The 17,625-nt window shown below is 58.9% G+C and overlaps 1 protein-coding gene across 9 annotated transcripts in view; it reads left to right on the top strand.

Annotated features, from left to right (window-relative positions):
* The window catches only part of CCM2 (CCM2 scaffold protein), a 41,928-nt gene extending 25,767 nt beyond the window's left edge, over nt 1-16,161 (top strand). For 7 of the 9 annotated variants that reach the window (XM_023250134.2, XM_023250137.2, XM_006929057.3 and 4 more), the window contains 8 exons: nt 6,862-6,945; nt 7,361-7,544; nt 11,133-11,269; nt 12,450-12,585; nt 13,613-13,670; nt 13,813-13,951; nt 14,817-14,955; nt 15,733-16,161. In XM_023250134.2, coding sequence (XP_023105902.1) covers nt 6,862-6,945; nt 7,361-7,544; nt 11,133-11,269; nt 12,450-12,585; nt 13,613-13,670; nt 13,813-13,951; nt 14,817-14,955; nt 15,733-16,013 — 1,158 coding nt within the window. In that variant the 3' untranslated portion in view covers nt 16,014-16,161. The remainder of the gene's footprint in view (nt 1-6,861; nt 6,946-7,360; nt 7,545-11,132; nt 11,270-12,449; nt 12,586-13,612; nt 13,671-13,812; nt 13,952-14,816; nt 14,956-15,732) is intronic. The other 2 variants (XM_023250135.2, XM_023250136.2) reach the window with 2 other exon arrangements.
* The last annotated feature ends 1,464 nt before the right edge of the window (nt 16,162-17,625 follow it).

Raw genomic sequence — 17,625 nt, forward strand, 5'->3', positions numbered from 1 at the left:
TATCCCCGGCTGCTCGGTGCCGTCTGACTCTGCTCCCTGAGTCCCGTCGTCCCCTCGCTCCGGGGTGTCTCATGCGGTCACCTGCACCTTCACGGAGCCCCTCGTGGTGCTGCTGCCTCCATTCCAGTGCACCTTCCAAAGCTGGGTGTCCATCTGGCCCTCCCAAGGGGCGGGGATAGCAGCAGCCTGGGGGTCTCTCTTACACGGGGGGCCCTGGCCACCACAGCCACAGTGCAATGTCCCCTTTATTGAGTGTGGCCCTCACTCTTGCTGAGCTGCTGACAGCCGGACCAGTGGCGTTTGTGCCGTGGGGAGAGGCCCGTAGCCCATCAGCGTTCAGTCTCCAGACGTGTTCTGTTGAGATCTGACCGAGGCCAGACCCCGGGGAGGGTGAAGGGTCGTGAAACGTGCCCATCCCATTTGAGGCCTGAGTGTCGTTGCCCAGCAAGGGGTGTGTACGTGCCTGTGTGTGCATGTGTGTGTGTGGGGTGCGGGGGTTGTCTGTCTTCCAAGTGGGGATGGGCCACTTCTGCAGGCCTGGGGCATCGAGAAGACATTTAGGTCCCCACGTGCACCTCCCTGTGTCCCCCTCCCCGTGTGAAAGCCCTGCCCTCCTGCCAGGCCGGCCCCGCCTGCCATGGGGTATTTTTGATCAAGTCCTGCACAGGGTGGACGTTGTCAAGAGGCCAGCCTGGGGTCAGCTGCAAATGGACTTGTATTGTGTCCTGTTGGCAGGGAGTTTTGGAAGCACCTTCCATGTCTGGAGCGTGAGCTTGCCAGCACACACCGCTGTGGTCCCCGTGAGGGCGGTGGGAAGGCAGTGGGGTCAGCGGTGCCTGACATGGCCTGGCTCTATCATCTTGCCCCTCGCTGGTGTCAGGCCACCGGGCACATGACTGCCAGTCAGACGTCCCCTCGGTCTGTCACGCTTCATCATCTTGGCCCTGCTGTGGTGGCACCCTGGGCATGCTGTGGGTATGGGCCAGCTGCCGGGCCTGCAGGGGTGGCCAGGGACTTTGCAGGACCTTGGGAAGGGTGTGGTGAGAACTGGCCAGGCCACCCTGTTTCACCAAGACCCACTCGACCTCGAAGAAGATCTGGAATGAGGACTCACCTAGGAAGGAAGTAGACTTCTCTTTGGAGATCCGCTGGCCTGAGTCTGAAGCTTGGTGGCGCTAAGAGGAAGGGAGGGTATGGGCAGCGTTGTCCTTGCCCCCCCCCCCCCCCCCCGCGGCTGCAGGGAGGCAGGGCAGTCCCCGCGATATCCCGCACATGCGGAACTGGGACACGTTCACTTCAGCCAAGCACTGAAGCTAGGAGTGCTAGTTAACACCCAGTATCATGTTGATGGTGATTCGAGACATTTCTAGCAAATGAAGTGAATAAAGTTAACGCGGTCATTTTTTATCCTGGTAAAACATACATGACAAAATTTGTCACATTAACCACGTTTGAGTGTGTGTTTTGGTGGCACAAAGGACACTCACGTTTATGTGCAGCCCCTGCCACCGTCTGTGTCCGGAACATTCTCATCTCCCCAAACTGAAGCTCCGTCCCTGTGGAGCCCCAGCGTCCCGGCCCCCGGCACCCCCCATTCTGCTGTGGGACCTCCGACACGTGGAACCACGCAGTGTGTGTCCCTCCGTGTCTGGCTCGGTCCGCCTGGCGCCACGTCCCCCCCAGTTGTGGCTGTGTTGTTGGAGGTGTCAGAGTCTCTCCTCATGGCTGGGTGCGTGCCGGCATGTATACGCACATTTTACTTATTACCCCTCATCCAGCAGGGCAGTGGGTGGTGTCCGTCTCGTCTGACCGTTGTGAATAGCGCTGCTGTGAACTTGGGGACAAATGTCTGCTCAAGTCTCTGCTGTGGCTCCGTTGTGTTAAAATGCACATAACGAAGTCTCCCACCTCAGCCGTCTGTGAGCACACAGTTCAGAGGATTGAGTACGTCCACGCCGCTCCGCAGCTGCCGCCACCGTCCGGCTCCGTCACTCTGTCCTCTCGTAAACCTGAAGCTGTCCCCGCACGGCACCTCCCCGCTCCCCTGCCCCAGCCCCAGGGAGCCCCTGTTGTGTCTTCTGTCTCTGTGGTTCTGACCGCTCCGAGTGCCTCATCTAAGTGGCATCACACAGCGTTTGTCTTTTTGTGACTGGCTTATGTCACCTGGCGTAGTGTCCTCACAGTCCACCCTGCACCTTATGGCAGGATTTCCTTCCTTGTTTTGTTTTCTTTTGTTGTTGTTTATTTATTTTTGAGAGAGAGAGAGAGAGAGAGCATGATCAGGGGAGGGGCAGAGAGAGAGGGGGGCAGAGAATCCCAAGCAGGCCCTGCGCTGTCAGCACAAAGTCTGACACTTTGTGGCTCGAACTCACGAAACCCTGAGATGATGACCTGAGCCAAAAACGAGTCGGATGCTAACTGACCGAGCCCCCAGGTGCCCCGGGGTGCACCTTCCTTCTTAGGCTAACTCACTTCCCGTTGCGTGGATAGACCCCGTGTTGCTTCCAGCCTGAAGCTCTGTGGTTCGTGCTGCTGTGGACGTGGGTGTGCGTATCTCTTTGAGATCCTGCTCTCCAGTCTTGTGGGTGTAGACCCAGGAGTGGAATACTGTGATTCGATTTTTCATTTCTTGAGGAGCCAACACACAGTTTTCCCCAGCAGCCACACCATTTCCCACCAACAGTGCACAGGGCTCCAGTCCTGCATGTCCTTGCCAGCACAGCATTGTTTTGTTTTTAAATTTTTTTAAATGTTTGTTTATTTTTGAGAGACAGAGCACGAGCGGGGGAGGGGCAGAGAGAGGAGGCAGAATCCAAAGCAGGCTCCAGGCTTGGAGCTGTCAGCACAGAGCCCAAGGCGGGGCTCGAACTCACGAACCGTGAGATCATGACCTGAGCCGAAGTCGGACCCTTAACTGGCTGAGCTGCCCGGTCTCCCCTAAAACATTTTAGAACGAGTGTGTGTCTCCCTGCAGAGCTGCTCGGCACCCGCGGACAGCTGTTGAAAGCAGCTTTTCTGAAGTTTATTCCGCTTGACTTGCACCTGCTGCTGTGTGTGGTGTGCATTTCCACCAGTTTCCTCCTCGAGGGGAGGTGAGCAGGTGATTGCCTGGCATAGCCCTGGGCAGACCAGCCTGAGCCTCCATGTTTATCTTGCTCGTGCTCAGTGACTCCGTGTTTACCTTGCTCGCGCTCGGTGATCTTCAGAGTAACCTACCTGCTCAGTTCCCCAGTCGGAGAGAGCTCTGCATATAAACACAGTTTGATTTTTTCTTTCCCAGTCTGTACCTCCAATTTCCTTTTCTTGTCTCGTTGCCTTAGCTAGGACTTCCAATACAGCGTTGAAAAGCAGTGGTGAGAGGGGACATCCGTATCTTTTTCCTGATGTAAGTCAGGAAATGCACGTCAGCATTAGTTACGATGATAGCTGTAGGGTTTTTGTTGATGCTCTGTATCAGGTTGAGGAAGTTTCTTTCTGTTACTCCTTTGATGAGTGTTTTTGTCACGAATGGGTGTTGGATGTTGCCAAAGGTTTTTTCCGTGTCTGTTGATATGATCATATGATTTTCTGTTTTAGTCTGTTGATGTGTGATAGATTACATTAATTTATTTCTGAATTTGGAATCAGCCTTGCCTACCTTGGATAAATGCCACTTAGTCATTGTGCGTAATTATCTTTATGCCTTGTTGGATTCAATTTGCTAATATTTTATTGAGGATTTTTGCATTTATGTTTATGAGAAATACTGATGCGTAGTTTTTCTTTTCTTGTAGGATCTTTGATTTTGATACTAGGGTAATGCCACCTCATAGAATGGGTTAGGAAATGTTTTCTCTGGTTTTATTTTCCAGAAGAGATTATAGAGTGTTGGTATCATTTCTTCCTTCAGCGTGTGCTAGGATTCACTCGTGAACGTGTCTGGGGCTGGTGCTTTCTGTTTTGGAAGGTTTTAAATTGAATCAATTACTGTAATAGATCTATTATGCCTATTCAGATTATCCATTTCTCTTTATGTGAATTTTGATAGTTGGGTCTTGCAAAGAATTTCATTGTGATTTGAAAACATACTGTGTGCAGTTTGTAGTCTTTTAAATTTAAGGTGTATTTGATGGCCCAGAATGTGCTGCCCCTTGGTGAATGTTCACGTGAGCTTAAGAAAAATGTGTGCTCTACAGCTGTCCATTGAAGTCGTCTGTGGATACCAGTTATATCCTGTTGATTGAGGGTGTTGAGTTCACCTGTGTCCTCACTGATTTTCTGCCTGCTGAGTCTTTCCATTTTTGATAGAGAAGGGGTTGAAGCCTCTGGTTACAGTTGTAGATTCATTTATTTCTCCTTGCAGTTCTATTAGTTTTTGCCCTGTGTATTTTGATGCTCTGTTGTTGGGTACGTATATGTTAAGGATTGCCACATCTTCTTAGAGAACTGTTTTCATTATGTAAGGCCCCACTTTAAAATTTTTTTTTTTTTTTAGAGAGAGAGACTGTGTGCGCACAAACCAGGGAGAGGAGTGGTGGGGGTAGGGGGTGGGCAGGGAGAGGATCTTAAGGCATGGAGCTTGATCCCATGACCCTGGGATCATGACCTGAGCCAAAATCAAGCGTTGGATGCCCAACCAACTGAGCCACCCAAGGCCCCTTTGTGTTTTACTTTTTTTTTTTTTTTTTTTGAGAGAGCACAAGCTGGGGTGGGGCAGAGAGAGAGGGAGAGAGGAGGAGTGAAGCAGACTCTGTGCTGTCAGCACAGAACCTGATGTGGGGCTTGAACCCATGTACTGTGAGATCATGACTCAAGCTGAAGTTGGTCACTTAACTGACTGAGCTACCCAGAAGCCCCCCCAAGGCCCCTCTTAAATTTTTTTTTTAATGTTTATTTTTGAGACAGAGATAGACCAGGGGAGGGGCAGAGAGAGAGGGAGACACAGAATCAGAAGCAGGCTCCAGGCTCCGAGCTGTCGGCACAGAGCCCGACGCGGGGCCTGAACTCACAGACCAGACCGTGAGATCATGACCCTGAGTTGAAGTCGGACACCCAACTGACTGAGCCACCCAGGCACCCCCTAAGGCCCCTCTTTAAAGGGGGTTTCTTGTAGTCAACTTAGAGTTGGGTCTTGAATTAAAATTTTATTTTTAGCAAGCTCTGTGTCCAGTTGGGGCTTGAACTCACGACCCCAAGATCAAGAGTTACATGCTCTACCAACGGAGCCAGCCAGGCATTCCTGGGTCTTGAATTTTGTATTGAGTCTGACAGTCTTTGTGTTTTAATCAGTATATGCAAACTGCCACATTTAAAGTGATGATTCAGACACTTGGATTCATGTCTATCATATTTGTAGCTGTGTATATTCACTGCCCTTGTTCTTTGCTTCTTTTCTCTGTTTTGGTTTTTGGCCTTCTATTCTTTTTCTGCCTTCTCTGATTTTATTTGAACTCTCTGAATACATTCTTTTAACGTCTCTTGCCAGGTAACCATTACATCCCTCCAATTTTGTTTGTTGGAGACAGGTTTTTTTTTTTTCCCTTTTGCTTCAAGGGACAGGCTCAGTGGATACAGAGTTGCAGGTTGATGGTATTCTTTCCACACCTGAGTGTTTCATTCCTCTCCTGTGGGCCTGGTGTCTGGAGAAGTCTGATGTCCTTCCTCGGCCTGTTCCTCGGTAGGGATGTACTGTTCTCCCATGGCTTACTTTAAGTTCTTCTCTTTGTCCTTGATTTTTTATGGGGTGAATATGAAATGCCGAGGTGTAGGGTTTTTCCTTTTTCTCGCTCCTCTCTTCTCCTTCTACGTCCTGCTTGGTGTTCCCTGAGCTTTCCGAGTCCGTGGTTTGGTGTGGGGGTCGTTCCGGCATCAGATATTTCTTCTTCTTTCTCTTCTTCTCCTGGTGGTCCCGCGACATGTATGGTGCACCTCTTGTCATTTTTGTACCGTTTTTTGATATCCTGTCCCATCTTCTTCATGCTTCGGCCTCTTTTTCTGCGTTCTGGCTGACACGCCTCCACGCTCACCGATTCTTCCCGTGGCCGTGTCCAGCCTGCTGACGCATCTGTCAAAGGCGCTCTTTGGTCCTCATCTCTGTTTGGGGTTTTTGATCGTCCGTGTTTCCTATTGATGTATATTTGGAATTTCTGTGTCTCTGCTTCACATCACCCATGATGAGCGATGTCCACTTTTTATGTCGGAGCCCTTAGCGTACCAGGCACGCTGCTTTGAGCTCTGGGTCTGGCGGTTCCTGAGAACAGCCCTGGCGCGTCTGCATCTGGCTCTGATGCTTGCCCTGTCCGTTCAAACAGTGTTTCTGCCTCTCAGCGTGCCCTGTGACTTTTTGTTGGAAGCTGGACAGGATGTATCAGGTAGAAGGAACGGAGGTAGACACGCCATGCGTGTGAGGTTGCGTGTTGATCTGGCTGGAGGTCGACGTGTGGGGGCGGGGTGCACTCTCACCCTGTGGCTGGTCTGCCTGCACCCTCCCGCGAGCCTGTGCCCCTGTGCTGCCACGGCCACACATGCCTCTCACTTTGCTTCCTCTTCCGGAGAGAAGGCTGGGGGCCGGAGTCGGGGGTTCCCGTCCCTGGTGGCTCCGGTGCTAGGAAGTGAGTTCTCCTTGTGGGAAGGCCCTTGTCACGGAGAACAGAACGCTCTGCTCAGAGTTCTGAGGCGGGGAGTGTGGGAGCGTCTCCTCCGCCAACAGGGTTTCCCCAGGAGCTCAGAGTGTGCTTCCTTGGGGGGCCTCCGCTCCGAGCCGGGCCAGCAGGCCTGGTGGCGGAAGGCGGAGGCCGGGCTGTGCCCTCTGCATACCCATGCCGGCTGATCTTCCCTTCCTTTCCCTTCCTCACAGCGGCTTCTCTCCTCGCTTTCTCTCAGTACTTAGGTCAGTTAACGTCCATACCAGGATACCTGAATCCCTCCAGTAGGACCGAAATCCTGCATTTCATAGACAATGCAAAGGTAACCCCATCCCCCTGACCCTGACCTCTGACCCTCCCTCTGCTCCAGCTCCTAGCTCTGGCCTTTGACCCTCATACTGTGACACCAGCTCTTGGTCCTCTGACACTGGGCCTCCGTGGCTGTGAGCGATGGTCCTGTCCCGTCATGTTATGGGTGCACTTGGCTCTTGGCCATAAAGACTGTTTCTGTCCAAACATGAACTTTATTCTTCCTTGTGGCCTGGGGCTGTTTCTGGAAATCACGTTTCCAAGATAGGTAAAGCACACGCTGTAGTCTGAACCCAGGCAGCTCCAGAAGCCACAGAGCTCCTGGAGCAAGCGTGGCTATGCCGTAGGGCGAGTCCCGGCCTCTACACGCCGTGGGGCTCCCGGGGCCATGGCCGGGCCTGCGCTTCTGATGCTGTGGTACCTTCCAGAGAGCCCACCAGCTCCCCGGACACCTGACCCAGGAGCACGACGCTGTGATCAGCCTGTCTGCCTACAATGTCAAGCTGGCCTGGCGGGACGGGGAAGACACCATCCTCAGGGTCCCCATCCATGACATCGCTGCCGTGTCCTACGTGCGGGACGACGCCTCGCACCTGGTGGTCCTGAAGACAGGTATGGACCTGGGAGGTGGGGCCAAGGGGTCCTTGTCGGGCGCAGCCCGTGGCCTGGTCCTTGGTAGTGAGTCTGGGAATCCGATGGAGCCCTGGAGACAGTGCCTCCAGCGTTGGGTCGCTGCTCCGGCCCGCCCTGCTAGCTCTGAGGTCAGCCTTGGCCGGAGGTCAGTGACCCGAGAGGCCAGGAGAAAGAGGTGCTGAGCCGGCCCCTCTCCCTGGGGGTCCGTGGGCCTGCCCCTGTGCCTGGTGCTGCCCCCTCTGGGATGCTGGAGTGTCCTCTAGGTGTGCAGGCGTGGTACAGCCACGAAGTGCGCCTCAGCTCAGCCCTCCAAATATTTGGGCTCTGCCTTTGGCCATGGCTTCTCAAAGCTGGGTGCAGAGGTGAGACCGCACCGTCACGGAGCTCCTGGTCCTTGAGACGTTCTGCGCGTGTCCTTGTAGGAGTCAGGAGGGCCCTAAGACCCGCCCCCAGGGGGTGGGCCCCCCGCCCCCTGCACCTAGCCCACCCCTCTTCTGGGGATGGGCGCCCAGTGTCGCCTGCTGGGCTCTCCCCATGGGCCGCCCACCAGGGGCCGCAGCCTCTGCCTGGTACCCAGTCCCTGAGACATGAGGAAAAAGTCACGGTCTTGCTTGAGCTGTGCCCCTCGGGGAAATCTGAGGTTGGCGCCGCGGTACCGATGTCCTGGGCTCCTTTGGGTGCTCTGGGGGCCGGTGGGGTCCTGAAGCCATTCATTTCCAGGGGGCCTGGGGGCAGGGCCTGCGGGGGGCCAGGTGGTTCACCCAGAGCACACTTTAGGCAGTGCGGGCGGAACGTTGTTTTTCTGCCCGAGGTTGGCGGTTCGTGGGGCATCTGAGAGATTTTCTTAAGAGACCGGATCCTGGTGAGGCTTCTCACACATGCCCCTGAGCGCAGGCGGCTCTCGAGGACAGTCGGGAGGTTACCGCCATGAATCCAGGAGGCCTACTGTGGGGCCACCACACGGTACCTGCAGCGGCTTGTGGGGGCTGCCCTGGGAGTGACAGACAGGCCCTCTGCTTGTGCGGCTGTGGCTTAGCACTCCTGCACACACTGCACATCACACACGTTCCCACCACACATTCACACCACACACTCCTACACACGTTCACACCACACACATTCGCACCACATTCACACCATGCACATCCACACCACAGACATTCCCGCAGATACCACACACGTTCACACCACACATACCATGTTCACGTCACACACGTTCACACCAGACATGTTCACACCACACACTCACACACTACATATACTCGCACACACCAGACACGTTCATACGACACACACACACCAAACATATCACAGACACCTTACAGGTTCACACCACACACCCCACACACCCCACACATCAGGCACATTCATACTCACACCCCTGATCTGACACACTGTACATCGAGGTCCCCTCTGTCATCTGCTTATTCTTGCCTTAGCTGAGCGTCTGATGTTCAATGATGGGCATTATTTCAGGTTGAATGATGCAAAACTTACCATACGTAACCATTTTAATTTATAAAAATGGCGGTTTGGTGTGGCTCAAACTAGTAGAAAGTGTGGGCCCCGGATCATCTCATGCACTCTCCACATAAGCTGTGAGGAAGGTCCCGTTCTCCCGCTTCACAGATGAACCACCAGAGCACAGAGGTTGAGGGACTGGCAGAGGGCCAGGGGGGAGATGGGGGGGCTGGCTGGCCTAGGAAATGGCGCTGGAAGTGCTCCCGCCACTGCTGCCCGGTGCCGCTGTGGCCGCCCGTTTCCCTGCCTGGGGACAGACAGGAGGCCTGAGGTCTGCGGCATCCTGAGGGACAACAAGCAGTGGGAAGACCGGCCTCTGAGCAGCGCCTGCCAGTGTTGAGCCTGCCGGGTGGGCAGCCAGGCCCCCCTGGTTTCTTGTGTTGCGGGACATTCATCTGCGTTCATCATTAGAGCCAATTGCTAGGAAATGGGGAATGGATTTTTCTAAAGGGAGAGAGCGAACTCCATAGGAGACACTTGGCAAAGTGAGACGAAAACTTGAGAGCTTTCGAGTTGAAGGAAGAGAATGAGTCCGTGTGTCCTGGGCATCTTCGTCATTTTAGCGGCTGGCCCTGCAGCGAAGGCCCAAGACTGTGAGCCTGCACGTCCGCGAGGCTCCTGTGTGCGCCAGGCGTGCTGTGTATGAGGTCCTGAGCAGAGCGGCCCTCAGCACGCTGGCACGGGCAGCTGACATTTGTTAAGTGCCTACCGCGTGTAGCACCCCTGGATGCCTCTTTGGGTCCAGGGTTCGCAGGTGCTGGGAGGGGTGCGTGGGGGTCACGTCTGGCTGTGGGGGCTTCCGCGCGTGGCAGGCCCGGCTCGGAGGGCGGGGGCCAGACGTCCAGGCTCATCGGGCTGGAGCGGACTGCGCAGTCTCATGGAGGGGTTTCCGTGGATGTGTGAGGGCGGGTGGGGATCTGAGGCAGCAGCTGCGGGACGGCTGGTGGGGATGCTGCTGGCGGCCGGATGTGGGCTTGTCAGAGACCGCACACGCGCACTGGACCTGACCGTGGGGCCGCACACCCTGTGTCCCTGGGAACGGCCATGGAGCTACTTAGACTGTCCTCGTAGTCACAGCAGTGACAGCAAGCAAGGGAAATAGGTGTCCTTTGTGTTCCAGATGTGGTGCTGGCGTGTCGCCAGTTCAACCATCGTTAAGACGTCACATGTTCTTCTCCGTACTTCCCGAGACCCTGTGTGTTGTTCACACTCCGTGCGCACCACAGGGTGCACTTGTCACATTGGACATGTGCAGTGCCTGGTGCCGACGTGGGGTTATGCAGCCCTGGGGTCTCACTGCGGCATTTGTGGGTCTTGGCCCCGCATGGGGTGCTGCCCGCCCTACTGGGCCCCGGTCTCTGTGGGCACAGGTGTCCCGACTGTGGCTCCTGCCTGGTTCCCGTGTCAGGCCACATGTGAGTCTTGGGTGTCCTCCGTGGTAAGGTGGGCTTGCCCCCAGACACTCCAGCATCAGGGAGGCTCCACCTCCCATTCCTGCTCCCGGGCCGCCCAACGGGGGTCTCCCCACTGCGTCTGCCCCAGGGCACCTTTGGGGAGGTGCTGTGTGGGGTGTTAGAAATGTGGGCGGGAGCGTGTGTGGGCCGGGCCCCCTCCTGGCCTCTGCTCCTCTCATGCCCTTGGGCCCGGCCCTTCCGGCCCCCATGCCTCAGTTGCCCTGTCTCCTGTCGGAATTGTGTTCATGCCCATGGTTCAGTGATGCTGTGAATGGAACCCCGGGAATACCTTCTTCTGTGTGGATCCAAAGCAGCCGAATATCGGCAATTTCGTGTCTCAGCCTAAGGTGCTTGCGTCATCGGTAGCGGGGATGCCAGGAGGTCCTGCAGGGTGCTGATTCTCAGTGAGCAGCGGCTGAGCAACGGCCCAGGGTGAAGGCGTGTCTCACCTGTTCCCCGCTTTGTTTAGAGGGGGTAAGGGAGGGGCATACCCGGGGCAGGCCTGTCCCTCACCTGAGCCAGGTAGGGGCTGCCCAGAGCCTGCTTTTGAGCTTCCACACCTGCCCTAACCTGCTGCAACGTTGCTTCCCAGCCCAGGACCCTGGCATCTCCCCCAGCCAGAGTCTGTGTGCAGAAAGTTCCAGAGGCCTCACCGCAGTCTCCCTGTCAGAGAGTGGAGTGGGGCCTGTGGAGGCGTGCTGCCTGGTCATCCTGGCGACCGAGAGCAAGGTGGGTAGAGGATGGGCCCTGGCACTCAGACCCCTCCCCACCAGGTCCCTGAGCCTCCTAGAGCTGGCCCAGGCCCCGCCCACAACCCAGGCCCCGCCCCAACCCCCAACCCAGACTCTGACCCCTCCCACACCCCAACCAGGCTCCTCCCAGATGCCCCCAACCCAGGCCCTGTCCACACCCTGACCCAGGCTTCTCCTACACTCCTCCGACCCCGGGGGCTCCTCACACACCCTGAGCAGGCTCTGCCCACACCCCGACCTAGACTCTTACCACGCTGCAACCTAGGGTCCGCCCACACCCTGATCCAGATTCCGCTCATACCCCTGTCTAGACCCCGCCCACACCCTGACCCAGGCTCCTCCCACGTGCCGGCCCAGGCCCCTCCCACAACCTGCCCAGGTCCTACCTACATCCATGACCCAGGCCCCTCCCACATCCCAATCCAGGCTTCTCCCACACGCTGGCCCACGCCCTTCCCACAACCTGCCCTGGTCCCTCCCACAACCTGCCTACATCCATGACCCAGGCCCCTCCCACATCCCAATCCAGGCTCCTCCCACATGCCGGCGCACTGCCCTGCTTAGGCTCCTGCCAGCTACACTGAGTCTGGTGCCTTCAGGCTGTGCTGCTTTTTTATTTCAGGGGCCTCACCCCTTTTTCTCTAAGACCGATGGGGGCAGTGGTCTCCCGTACCCCAAGCTTGTGCCCTGAGAGGGGCGAGTGCGGGCTTGGGGCCCCCCAGCTGCCTCAGGGCTGGCAGCCTAGGAGAGCTCTTTAGTAGTCATCAGTTTAGTTTATGTCTGTAAGACTAGTGGGGACCGCGGTGCTGCGGGAGCCTCTGATCAGTGCCCTTCCTCAGCTCTGCCCGCCTTCCAGCCAGGCAGCTCTCAGGGGGCTGTGTCCCTGGCCTGTCCCCACTGCAGGTCCCTCTAGACACCACCCCGTGACCGGGGGCAGAACTGCCCCCGACGGGACCCACATGCCTGTGAAGCTGTGTGCTCTCCCCGAGCTCCGGGCAGCAGATGGGGTCTGGCGGCTGACGCACCTGGCCCCTCGGGTCCAGAGAGCCTTCTGGACGTGGGCTGGTCCCCTTGGGGACCCGCTGAGAGGTGGGGGGCCCAGGGCACGAGAAGCAGGTGCCCGGCAAGCCGCCCAGGAGGGTCCAGCTTTGTTGCAGGTCGCTGCTGAGGAGCTGTGCTCCCTGCTCGGGCAGGTCTTCCAGATTGTGTACACAGAGTCCACCATCGACTTTCTGGACCGAGCCATATTTGACGGGGCCTCGACACCCACCCACCACCTGTCTCTCCACAGCGGTACGTGGGCCTAGGTGAACAGCCATGCCGTCGGGCGTTGATCCGTGGCCTGACAAGGCAGCCAGGTCCCCCGCCTTGGCTAGCCTGGTGGCATCCTGCATGACTGGGGGCCAGGGAACGCTCTCTCAGCCAGTTGCTTCACTGACCTCTGAACAGAGGGCCAGGAGGGGCTTGGAGCACAGGGGGCTGGAGGGTGGGTATGGGGCAGGACCCCCAGGCCTTGCTGCTCTCGGGGTGAGGGCTTCTTCCAGGACCAAGGCTGCCTGGGTGGTGGGCACTTGGAAGCCGCCACGTCCTCTGGTATCTGTGGAGCATTTTCAGGTGCGCTAGAACACAGGACGGGCTTCACCTGCACACGGCTGGCTCACTATATCTGTGTTTTGCACACCAAGGGTGTCCATTGGTTCCCACTGCCAGGGATGCCCCTTGCTTGTCCCACCCGCCCTTCTCAGAGCTCACCAGCTGCACACAATGGTGTCCGTGTTCCTCATGATCTGCATCACACGGACCTGAGGTCATCTGTCCAGTGTTTCCCGAGGAGCTGCTGTGCACCAGGCTCTGCCGGTGTGAGGGTCTCAGGCCCCCAGGGGCCGCCTCTGTCCTCGGCGAGTAGCTGTCCCCACATGGAGCTCCCTGGGTCCAGGCTGAGGGTCAGACCCACCTCTGATTGTGGCTTCTGCACCCCTGCCCCCCCCCCCCCCCCCCGCCACCGCGGCCGTGAGATGTGGGGCAGGTCATCCGACCTCTGGGATTCAATTCCTCATCCAAAGGGGGCAATACAGCCTCGAGGACGCTGCTGGCGCCCCCAAGTTGCGTTTCCCTTATCCTTGGCCACTGGGGAGCACTCTTCAGGCGCCCGCTTGGTGCGTCCTCTGAGGCCAGAGCCTTGCGCTTAGGCCCAGACCTGCAGCAGGTGGTGTGGCTCAGGACCCCCCAGGAGGGGCCCGCGTCTTCTGCCAGGTGCTGGGCCACCGGTCTCCGTGCCCCCTCCCCATGTAACCGGCAGCCTCTTCCGCACTCCCTGCAGACGACTCTTCCACCAAGGTGGACGTGAAGGAGCCGTATGAGACGGAAGTCGGCACGTTGTGAGTACCCTGCCCACTGCCCCTCGCTCCTGTCAGCTGCCCGGACTGCCATGCTGGGCGCCCCCTGGCCATCATTGGGCCCCCGTGGGGCGCGGCAGGGCAGAGGCGGGGAGCCGTGTGCCCATGGCCCCTGTCCTTGCAGCTCCTTCCCCGAGTGCGCGCACGCAGGCGGCGTGTCGCCCTTGTCCTTCTGTATGCAGACGGCGCCCCACTCCAAGACGGTCAGTGAGAGCGAGCTGAGCGCCACTGCCACCGAGCTGCTGCAGGACTACATGCTCACGGTGCGCCTAAGGGGGCGGGGGGGGATGCGGGGAGCAGGGACAGGGGACCCTGCTGGTGACCTCGTGTGCTTCTCTGTGTGCCCGTACCCTTAGGGTGCGCTCATGGTCAGAGGAGGGCTGCCGGGTGGGCTCCTCGTGGGTGTCAGTCAGCGTTCCCCTCCCTGTAGGAGGATGGCAGCTGCGGGGCAGGGGGGAGGATCAGCAGCTGCGGGGGCGGGGGGAGGACAGTAGCTGCGGGGGTGGATATTGGCTGCAGGGGGGGTGAAGGAGAGCAGCTGCAGAGGGGGAGAACCACGGCTGTGTGTGGGGGGGGGACAGAGGCTGCAGGGGGGAGGACCATGACTGTGGGGGAGGACAGCGGCTGCAGGGAGGAGGACCGCAGCTGAGTGTGGGAGGACAGAGGCTGCAGGGGGGAGGAATACGGTCATGTGTGTGTGGGACGACCACAGCTGTGTGTGGGGTAGGACCGCGGCTGTGTGGAGGAAGTCAGCCGTGTGTGGGGGAGGATTGTGGCTGTGGGAGGGAGGACCACAGCTGTGGGGGGGAGGACTGTAGCTGTGTGTGAGAGAGGACAGTGGCTGCTGTGGGGAGGAGCACAGCCGAGTGTGGGGTGACAGCGGCTACAGGGGAAGGACCGTGACCGTGTGCTGGGGAGGATCGTGGCTGCGTGGGGGAGGATCGCGGCTGTGTGTGTGGATCACAGCCGTGTGTGTGGGACGATGGCGACTGCAGGGAGGAGGAGGATGGCGACTGCAGGGGGGAGGACCATGGCCTTGTGTGTGGGAGGATTGCGGCCGAGTGTGGAGGGAAAGGGGCTGCGGGGTTTGTGGCGGTGCCGCTCATCCCCGCCCCCCTCCCCTGGCAGCTGCGCACCAAGCTGTCCTCGCAGGAGATCCAGCAGTTCGCGGCACTGCTGCACGAGTACCGGGATGGGGCCTCAGTGCATGAGTTCTGCATCAATCTGCGCCAGCTGTATGGGGACAGCCGCAAGTTCCTATTGCTGGGTGAGTCCTGCAGGGGTGCGGCTGGAGTGTGGGAGGCTCCATTGAGGATGGGCTCAGGGTGGGTCGGCCCGGAGGGCTCTTTCCGTTGACTGGCAGGACCTGCCCACGGGAGCCAGACTGAGGAAGCCGGGACTGTGTGCGCGGTCAGAGCAACTGCTGGGGGTGGGGGGGCTTCCTCCAAGAAGGTGGCACTTGAGTGGGTTTTGGCGGGTGACTAGGAGTTCGCTGGGCAGAGAAGCGAAGGCACCACTTCCAGGTAGAAGGACCTGCCTTTGTTGAGACGCTGGCCCTGAGCTCAGGCGGTGGGTGGGTGACATGTGGCCGTACACACCTACTATGCACACCGTGTGGGATGACGGCCTTGGCTGTGTCTTCTGAACCCTGAGCCCGGAGAAGGCAGCCGGTGATGTGGGCTCTGCCCCCACTGTCCAGGGAGGGTGCACTTGTTCAGGCTGCCACCTGGCACATCCAGCCCGAGCTCTCGCCGACCCCCAGCCTCCCCGCCGGGGTCAGTTACCCGCACCACCCCCCCCACCCCCATGTTCCTTTGTGTCTGGTCCTCGCACGGAGGAGTGGGTGGTGCCAGGGGAGGTCCGCCCACCCTCTCTGTTCTGCACTCAGAGGGCTGTGAGCAGCCGCAGCCAGAACCAGGCAGGGATGGGAGGCCAGCCATCTGCTGCAGAGCCAGGACCTGCCGGCGCTCCCCCGGCGTCTGTTGGGCCGGGGGGGCGTGGCTGGACGCGGGGCAGGAGCCTCAGGCGAACCCTGTGTCCACAGGTTTGCGGCCCTTTATCCCAGAGAAGGACAGCCAGCACTTCGAGAACTTTCTCGAGACCATCGGGGTGAAGGATGGCCGGGGCATCATCACCGACAGCTTTGGCAGGTACCGGCGGGCGCTGAGCTCCACCTCCACCTGCACCTGCCCTGGGAACAGGGCCACGGGCAGCTCGGACGACCAGTCTGCGCCCTCGGAAGGGGACGAGTGGGACCGCATGATTTCGGACATCAGCAACGACATCGAGGCTCTGGGCTGCAGCATGGACCGGGACTCAGCCTGACCCTCTACTGTGAAGGACGCGCCCTGGGGCGCCGGTGCACGGGCCTGTCCCTGGAGGGATCCTGGGGGTCCCTTCGGTTTTGCACACGACGTTCCTGTCGAAACCCTCAGAGACCTTCAAAGAAGTTTACTGCGATGTGAACGATTCATCCGTGGTCTTGGTGTGCTTGTGATCTGGTGGGTGGGGGACTGGGGGCCTGGGGTGGCCGCCCTTTGGCTCTTGGGGCAGCAGGTGCTGGTGTGACCCCTCACCTGAGTCCCTGGTTCCTTGGTCTCCCTGCTGTCACAGGTGGTCCCACCCCAAACCTGTCCCCCTTTCTCTACCCTGAGAGCCCAGGGTCCTGGTTTTCAGGGGGCCATCGGCACTGCGTCCTAGGTCTTTCTTGGCTGGGCCCCTCCTGTGCCCTTGGCACATGGGGAGGCAGCAGGGGTGACCCACCCTGGGGTCGAGGCCTGGAGATTGTAGTGCAGGAGGGTCAGGTGGAGAGCCCCTCCTCACCCAGGAGATGCCTCTGCCCGGGGAGACCCCTGGCAGCATGTGCAAGAAGCTCCAGGCTGAGCTGGGTGGGTGCTGGGTCCCCAAGGAGGGAGGAGAGGGCCCTCAGCTTCCAGGGAGGCAGGGGTCCCAGCAGCAGGTTGGGATGCAAAGAGGGGTCTCATTCTTGGCTCTGGCCTGGGCTGTCTGGGAGCTGGTCGTGGGCCTGGGCAGGCAGAGCTAAGGGGACATCCAGTCGGGGCCAGCCTCTCCCCAGCCCACTATGGGTCTGAGTGGCCATAGCGGGGGTGGGGGAGGTGGCCACATGACAGGCCCTGGCCTAAGTGTCCTGTGTGGACGGCAGGAATGGCTCCCTCCCCTCTGCGGGCCCCGCTCCCATGTGGCCCCACTCAGCGGGTCCCTGGACTTTGGAGAAAATGTGGAGAGGCTGCATGGCCATTCCGGGCGCAGTGAGGGGCCAAGGACTTTGGGGACCCACTGCCCCAGCAAATGCCTTTCCGCAGCTGATCATCCAGAGCCCCTGGGTCTGGGGGTTCCTTCCCGAAACTCCCATCCCCAGGCCCACGCCTTCGTGACTGCCCACATTCTCTGGGCAGGTGAGGCACCCTGGACATAGATGGGCCTCCCCCCTGGGAGACGGGGGGAGGACTCCCACCCTCCAGAGACATGTGGGGACAGAGCCCCACTTGGTGGTGGACACAGGACCCCCATTCTGTGGGACATGTGGGAATAGAGCCCTGACCTCTGGGGACACAGGGAGAAGACACCCACCCTCTAGGGACACAAGGAAGCCACCACCTCTGGGACATGAGCAGGTAGGACCATCACCCTTTAGGAACACAGGGGATAGACCTCCATCTCTGGGTCACTGGGGGAGGACCCCCACCCTCCGGGACACAGAAACAAAACTCCACCTTCTAGGGACATGGCACCCTCATTCTCTGGGGATAAGGGATAGACCCCGTCCTCTGGGATGTGTAGGCAAAGATCCCTGTCCTCTGGGGACATGAGGGGAAGACCCCCCACCTTCTGGGGTATGTGGGAACAGAGCCCTGCCCTCTGGGGACAGAGGGAGAGGACACCCACCCTCCAGGGGCACGGGGAGGCCACCATTTCT

This window comes from Felis catus, chromosome A2 (genome assembly GCF_018350175.1).
Source record: "Felis catus isolate Fca126 chromosome A2, F.catus_Fca126_mat1.0, whole genome shotgun sequence".
In the NCBI taxonomy this organism is placed as follows: domain Eukaryota; kingdom Metazoa; phylum Chordata; class Mammalia; order Carnivora; family Felidae; genus Felis; species Felis catus.